The sequence below is a fragment of the Motacilla alba genome, chromosome 2 (assembly GCF_015832195.1).
Source record: "Motacilla alba alba isolate MOTALB_02 chromosome 2, Motacilla_alba_V1.0_pri, whole genome shotgun sequence".
Classification (NCBI taxonomy): Eukaryota; Metazoa; Chordata; class Aves; order Passeriformes; family Motacillidae; genus Motacilla; species Motacilla alba.
Window position 1 is genome coordinate 62,267,434 of NC_052017.1, and position 8,282 is coordinate 62,275,715.

The following is an 8,282-nucleotide window of genomic DNA, read 5'->3' on the forward strand; positions in this document are numbered from 1 at the left end:
AGTGCTCTGGTCTATATATTTGAAGCTTGGCTGCTGGGTTTGAGTGGCAGCTGTTTTATTCTTATCATGTTAATTTTCCATAAGGTAGCTGACGTGTTGACTTGCACTGAGTTACTGATACAAATAGCATGAAGGTATTTGGAAGAAAAAAAATCTTCTAGTGGGTTGAAAAAACATCCCCTGGAAAAAAAATTGTTACAAAACTTTCCATAGCAACTTGAGGGCAGTTTTAATCCCTTGAGTGAAAACAAAGTCCCACCCCATGCATGCCCTGAATTAACCCAGGCACTTGCCCGTGCTGCTTTGCACAGATACACAGAAGCATTCAGAGCTAGGAAAGGGCAACATCCTGCCACTAGGCTTTGCCAACTAGAAGGGAACTAATTCACTGAACAGTGGAAACCTGCTGTAGCCAACAGAACTATAGAAAGGGCTGTTCTTTCAGTTCTCAGCTGCTTGACTCGTACTGCTTGACTCGTACTGACTTCTCCCTTGTATCAACACAGCTTTTTTTTTGGTTGCATAGGAAGTCAGATCAAGGGAACTGGTCCACCCAGCTGATGGCTTGACTGCCGTGGGGTTTTTAATTTGGATCATTGGATCTAGTCCTCTGTCTGATGACTTTTTAGACTCTTGAGGGTCCTGGGGAGACAGGCAAGAAGGAGCAGCTGCTAGTGGGGAGGAGGTTGACTACTCAAAAGCTACTTTGTGTAGCCCAGACAGCCCAGGGTGTTGTGTTTAGCAAGTGATGCTTCTGGGGGTTTTATTGCTTTAGGAAAGAAGCCTTTGTAGGATGTAGGCTTCCCAGGCAACCCCATTTTTCAGAGCTGCAGTGAGTCCTATATTTTAACTAGGCTGAAGTATTCCAATATTCAAAACACATCTGCCAAAGGAAGGGGGGGGGGGGGGAAATGGTTAACAAAAAATATTTTTTATTCAGTTGGCCTGAAATAGAGCATTCAACCCAATATTTCAGAGAGTACTTACACATGCTTGATATATCAAAACAGCATGATATAGAGGCATGTTCTATATAATATAGGAATACAGTGACCTATGTTAAGGTCAGATTAAATGTTTTCATATTAAGTGTATTTAAATACTGCCAGTAATTAACATGTTTAAGGGTTTGCTAAGAGAAGATCCTTCTAGCGGGCAATAAAAATTGAGGCACTGTGGTGCAACCACTAGATAAGTATTACTGATTTTTAAATTAGTAAAAACGGGAACTAACTTGTTGAGGTTCCTTGAGAGGTGTAATTTAGGGATTTGAAAATGCAGATGCAAAGCAGGTGTAGGGAAGCTGCTCTGTGCTCTTGCTTGTTTTGCTTCTTTACTGCTAGAACTTGATGTATAGTCTTGTCTCATTAGTTCTTGCTGTTGTGGTATTTCTGTTGCCAGTTCTTAAATCTGCTTTTCATTATAGTCATTCTGTTACATCCCAGAGAAGTTGCTGAAGTTTCTTGACCAGTTTTTCAAAGATTTTATCTTTATTTATACCAATAGCCTGAGCTGTAAGAGGCACCTTCTTTCTTTTTTTCCCTATCTCACATCCACAGAAATTTGAAAAACTCTGAAAGTGCCTTGTTTCTGGAATTTCCCAATCAGGAAACTTAAGATGAGCTCTGAAAGGAAATATGTCTTGTCCCCACCAGGGGCATCTTTTTTTTGTCACAAGGTGGTGTCTCCTCACCTATTCGCAGTGTTCTTCATAGCCCATGTTCTAGTAAGAAGACTGGTTCTCTGTAGCTTAGCTTTTGTACTTATGATGACAGATAACCCTAAAATGGCACATGACTGACATTGTGGTTACTTGTTTGGCCTTTCCTAATCACTCACCAATGTCTGTGTGTCTATAGAGCCATTTCTCAGTTACAGCCTCTTGTTCAGTCTGATTCTGAACAGGGACACCACCAAGGTGGGGTTTTTTCAGTCAAATGAGGAATCTTGCAAGTTTCAAAGGAGACACAAAGAACTCTTATAAAAACATGTTTTGGTCTCAAGGGGACATTTAGCTAGTATCAACTAGAAATACTTTCTTAATTAAATGTTTATTAGTTTGGAGTTCATATATAATCGTCAACTTTATAAAGTATATTTGATAAACTCTTAGTTTTTAATGTTAAAAAAAACCAACAAACCCAAACTATAAGGTTCAGCATAGAACAGAACTTCGTTTTGCACAAATAAAATTGGTAAAAGGGAAGACGTAAGCAGAATGATTGAGAAAACATCCCTCAGAGATTAGCAACTGGTATTCTGCAATATGTAAAAAGGATGCTTTGCATAAGGCTTTAGTGCTTGGAAGGATATTCGTAGTCTCAATAAAGCAGGTATTAATTTTTTCCTTGACTTCTAAAGGAATTGGGGATTTCAGATGTAAGTAACAAGATTTTCAATAAATAATACTCAGCAGTCTTACATGACATTTTAAAACACTATTGCTCCTCTTCAGAGAAATAAATAATTGTAAATGAAAGCCTTCATCCAAATTCTGTATGAGAAATACTCTGGAAGAGTGCCATGAAAATTAGAAAGCAAAGGATACCAAGCCTTTACTTGAGCAAATATTAATAATCTGAAGTGTGGTTGGATTTGTCAGATATACTTAGACAAGCAGAGACATCCTGTTCAGATACTTATAGCTGTGCCAACAAAAAATTAATATAATTGAAAATCTTGAGTCATCTTAAGAGGCCATTATGCCTGGGTAATACTGAATTATATTTGCTGTGAGTTTGAACATGGTAAGAATGGACATGAGACCCTGTTACAGATAAGGGCTGTCTGACATATGGGGAGAGGCTAGAATATCTGGAGCTGTTCAGCCTTAAGGAGACCAGTCACAGGGGCATCTTATCAATATATAAAAACACCTGATGAGCCAAGGCAGATTCTTCTCAGCAGTGTCCAGTGATAGGACATGAGGCAAATCAAAACACATGAGATTCCATCTGACCACAAGATGGAACAAGAAAACACTTTGTCTGCTGTGAGGGGGGGGGGTCAAACACTGGAATGAGTTATGCAGGAAGGTTGTAGAGATCTCAAAACCCACCCAGTTGGACACTGTCTTGGACAACCTGCTCTGGCTGATCCAGCTTGAGCAGAAGGAGATTGGGCTAATTGACCTCAAGAGGTGCCTTCCAATCCAAACAATTCTGTGATTATTCTGACATGGACAAACTGAGCAAATCTGTTTGCTGTCTGGGCATTGGAAGTTTTGTTATACAAAGTTATTTGAGCAGTCTTGGCTACTTTGAAGTGAGGAAACATTTTCAAGAGGATGTTTAAACTGATGTGTTGGTACTCTGTGGTCATCTGGTTAACTGTTCTGCTTTTCCTTTTACATTGGTGAATCACAGCAGGTGTCTGAAAGCATCCAGGTACTTCAGATATCACAGAGGATCTGCCTTGATCAGAATATGAAATCTGTGATGCAGATAAAGGAACTGAGAAACAATGGGTGCTACAGTTAATTTAAAGGACTTCAGCAGTTTTAATTTTTCCTAAAATACAATTATTTCTAGTAGAAATTTCCTGTAAACTAACCATTTTTACTATATATGTGTGTGTATACATATACCTATGTTTATACTTGCATATATATGTGTAAATGAAGACATATATGTATATAAAGATGGAAGTACTTAAAAAAGCATCCATGTAGAGTCCTGCCTGCAGTATTTTATCTTGGGGGAGCAGCCCTGCCATGTTGCCCAGAGTCTTTCTCAGATTCATCTTTACAGATTGAAGGTCCTCAGCTTCAGATGGACTCTGTGAAAGCCACATCTGTGGTCTGGTCACAGTGCATCCCCACACATCACCAAGGGGAAATTCAGGAAGGCACCTCCAAATTCTGCTAGGATGATTAGTGTCACTTATTTCACTCCAAACATGTACTTGTCTGCATACAAATGCTTCCTTGAAGATTTGTTATAATATTAGATCTTTTTGCTTGTATATTTAAACATTCTGAGCACGTTCAGCTGTGATAGCCAGGGTAAGCAAAATTATTTAGCCTCACTAATATCAGGTTAATAGAAAATCCCACTGGGCAAAGTTTTCAATAACCTGTATTGCAGCAGGGACTCTTTAAGGCCTTTACCATTCATATTTATGTTTATCTTGTTAGGTAGTGAATGAACTCTATAAAATACCTTCACTAGGTTTAATTAGTCTAAATCATGGGGAAAAAAGTTTGTGTATGAAAATATGTAACTTTCCTCTTATTGGTTTATATTTTCTGAACTATTTAGAATTTATTTTCTAAAAATTGAATAGCTCAGGGTAGATAGGATATGTTCCCAGCAGCTCTTTTCAATGATGTCTTCCATTCTTCACAATAAAGAATATTAAAGGTACATATTTCTCCATGCTCAGAAAGGGAAAAATCAAGGATGGTTAGTTTATTTTGGAAACCTCACTGTCACGGGTTCCTAATCCTAATTCCTCTTCTCATTTGCAGGACTCTGAGGAGGAAGACAGTGAGTTGGAGGCCATTAATAAGAAACTGATAAGTCCACAAAGTTTTCAAAATTTCCGGCCATATGTACCGGAGGAGTTTGCTGACTTCAGTATTTACAATGCTAGCCTGGAGAACAGGGAGTGGTTTTCCTCTAAATCAGACTTCATGAGCTCACGTGTTCTTGAGAAAGAGGTGTCCCGCAGCCCCACCACCAGCAGCATCACTAGTGGCTACTTTTCCCACAGTGCCTCTAATGCCACCCTGTCTGACATGCTTGTTCCCTGTAGTGATAGCACAGACCAGCTAGCCAGTCACTCCAAGGAGCTGGACTCTAGTGATGCCTTGGGATCATCCCTTGCACATGATTTAAGATCTTCTTTAAACAAGGAATGTCGAGAGTCAGAAAAGGAGTTAGTGAGAGAGAAGTTACCTGTGGTACCAGTGAAAGAAAACAGTGCCTTATCAGAGCAAGTACCACTGTCATTCAGTGCCACTGACAGAGACTCTCAGCAGTTACCCAAAACTGGATCCCTCTCAGCTCTAAGTTCCTTGGATGGGAAAAACACTATCGAATTTTCAGCATGTGAGGTGACAGTTGAGCACACAACGGACATTCTGGAAGATCACTCCTTTACTGAGTTCATGGGCGTTGAAGATGGGAAGGACTTTGACCATTCAACAGCTCCACAGTCGTGTTCCCTTCTGTCCTCTAACAGAGTGAGTGCCTCGGAGTCACCCCGAGGCCCTGGCAAGGGGCAGAGCCCGTGCATGGGCCAGCAGAGCTCTGCAGCAGCAGCAGGTGACAACTGGCTTGTGGATCCTGTGGAAAGCCCTTTTTGTTCTGGGCTGGTGAAAGACACTTCAGACCCTGAGACTTATCCTGACGCTTCCATGGATGATTTTATTACGAAGGACCACGTGGATGGTTCTGATTGTGAAGAAGGTGCTTCTGCAGATCAAGCCCACGTCTTGCCGAGCTGGGTGGCCGTGGGCGAGCAAGTCTGTGTTGGAAGTAATAAGACGGGCACGGTGAGATATGTTGGAACGGTGGATTTTTCAGCTGGAATCTGGGTTGGAGTCGAACTCAATGTTCAGCTGGGTAAGACTAAATGTGTTCTGGGTTATCTAAACAGCTAGTGTGACCAATTTTTAAAGTACAGTCATTCTGTCCAGTTCAGTCCTGGGAAGTACGTTCCTGTTTCATGAAGCTTGGTATCTTATACACCCAGTCATCGGCTTTCTGGTTATAGGGATGCTCCGATCCATTTTTACCTGTCTGAAAGCCCTGCTTTTACATGTTGTGGTAGTTCCCCATTGGTACCCATGTGTTTTTGCAGGTCAGAGAAACAAGCAAAACCTAAAATTGGCAGATTATTTTTAAATCAGTGTGCACGCATTCATGAACAGTACTAACAGTGTGCATCACTTGTCAGATAGGTTTGCTGTCAGTCACTTTTAGAGATTTATTGTTGTTTTCCACTGGGGAAAGATGAATTCCAGAGCACAAGTTTTCTGTAACTTCACTTCAGAGGGGTCAGAAAAAGTCAGTGCTCTGCAAGTGTTAAGAAACTTCTATGGAAATGCTTCAGGTCATCTAAAAAGATGATTTTAGTGGCTTAATTGGGAACACCACTTATGCCAGAAGTTTGTCTCCAGCTAAATTTTAAGCTTTGCAAGCAGTTGGTTTTGAGGACAGTTTGTTTTGTAAAATGAACACCTGCTTTTTAGTTAACAAAGCAGTATTTTAGAAAATCATCTTTTTGGTCACATTTTAAGCCCTCCTTTCCAAGTTTTGTTCTCCCTAGTGTATGGCGAGCATCTGGCTCTGTCACTCAGCAGGAACAATCTTGACTGTTTGACAGATAACCAAAGCTATTCACACTTCAGCGCCTCAATTGTATGTGCTAATGGCAGCACCAGCATTTAATCCTGTGCATTTCTTTCCATTGAAGGGAAGCACGATGGGATTGTGAAAGGCAGAGAGTACTTCCACTGCAAACCACGGCACGGCGTGTTCGTTCGTCCCGGGCGCCTCAGCAAAGCACCAGCTCCCGCAAGGAAATGGAGTAGCACTTCCCGGTCTCAGGCATCTTCCACTTCAGAGAAACGGAAGAGTTCTGTGCTTCAAGGCTCATCAGCCACTCCCAAGACAGGAGGAGATGTCCTCTGCCATTCAGGAGATGCAGCGGCTTCTGCTTTTTCTAGGAAACAGGAAAACAGGAAATCTTGGATAAACTAAACCGCAGTATTTTTGCACTTACTACACGCATCACTGTGTAGAAAACTTTACGGATTTTTGAAGCTATTGTACATTTTAACCTGTCCATATGGAATGTGTATTCTCTAGAGTCCTTGACTTAATTCTCTAATTTTTTTATAAATAATATATATATATTATATATATGAATGTGTATCTATAGTTTGTCTGCCAGTGGGCAGATACGGCTGCACACTAAAACACAGTTAAAGCTGATTGTAGATAACTGAGGTACTGGACTATTTGTTACGCAACAACTTGGGAGATATATTTTAAACAACAAAAGATATTTTATTGAGGAAAAACTAGGATGTGAATCCGTATTCTTTAAAAAAAACCCAGCCGCTGTTCTTAATTACCAAAGAACTTGTTTTAGACTGACATATTTGCTGTTTATATCTTTCTATTGTAAATGTTTTAACTGGTAACTTGGTGCCATGTTCCTTTCAGTCACTGGGCACCGTGCAGCCTTCCGTGTTCAAGCACACTGAAATATCCAACTGCTTCATATGTTTTGTCTTCCTTGAGGCCTGCCACTGTGCTGACTTGGCATTGGAATGACTGACGATGCCTGAAGCTATGAGTCTGGCATTTCACATGTTAGCAGAAGCCAGCCGGGCAGTTTGACTGCAGAAACAGTATTACTGCAAGGGTGTGAGAGGACAACATTCTGGGTTTTTTAGGGGGTTTTGGGTTTTTTGGGTGCGGGGTGGGGAGAAATGGGAAATAAAGAAGCAGTGAATGGATCATGACTGCAAACTTTGCACTTGTTACTTGCTGGTTTATTGTCAAGATGAAATAGAACCTGCTAAAGTAATTTTAATCTGTAAAGTTTATTTTAATAATGGGAATGATGGAGGGATTTATGTCTGGTGCTCATGAATTCCTAAGAAGGTTGTTCCACATGTAGATACTGTAGATGCCTGTACAAGCGTTCTGGATATTTGTAAAGCAACATGGTAAAAAATGAGTGAAGTGAATGGCCTGCTGTATCTTTTCTTTGTTCCTTAGCAAGTGAATGATTGAGATACCTGGGACCTTACTGAAAAGCTGCTGTTCTTTCTTTGATTGTTGTGTACAGTAAGCGGACTCTCGTATTTTACTATTTACTGTAAAGAACTGTAATTTATATACTGCCATACTGTATTTAATTGGTGCAGACCTGTTGTGTGTTAGAATACAGACTGTTTACTTGGGATTTAAAAAAAAAAAATGTTTTCCTTGTGTTTGGTACAATTAGGCTTCATGCTCAAAGAGGGACCTGTTTCTAGTTGGTGCTGCTCAGATGCAAAGGACTTGGTAAAAATGCTGAAGGATAGTGTGGTTGGAGTGCACGACTAGATGGTATGAACCCATCTTACCACTGAGCCTCAGAGGAGAATAGCAGCCCCTGTGGATACACATTCCTCATCTTCTTCTTTCACCATCCTTCCCAGGAGAGGGAGCGGAGCTGGGGAACTGCCGGAGAGCAGAATGCTGTGGGTCAAGGGGAGATGGGACAAGTTCCTGGAAGACAGACAAGAAAGGATCATTGCTAAATATATAAAGACCTCAGCT

At 40.7% G+C, this 8,282-nt stretch overlaps 1 protein-coding gene across 6 annotated transcripts in view; it reads left to right on the forward strand.

The window, feature by feature from the left end:
• KIF13A (kinesin family member 13A) overlaps nucleotides 1-7,938 on the forward strand; it is a 105,583-nt gene extending 97,645 nt beyond the window's left edge. For 5 of the 6 annotated variants that reach the window (XM_038128393.1, XM_038128394.1, XM_038128399.1 and 2 more), the window contains 2 exons: nucleotides 4,469-5,567; nucleotides 6,421-7,938. In XM_038128393.1, coding sequence (XP_037984321.1) covers nucleotides 4,469-5,567; nucleotides 6,421-6,707 — 1,386 coding nt within the window. In that variant the 3' untranslated portion in view covers nucleotides 6,708-7,938. Of the gene's footprint in view, nucleotides 1-4,468; nucleotides 5,568-6,420 lie in introns of those variants that run through there. The other variant, XM_038128398.1, reaches the window with a different exon arrangement.
• Nucleotides 7,939-8,282: the final 344 nt, after the last annotated feature.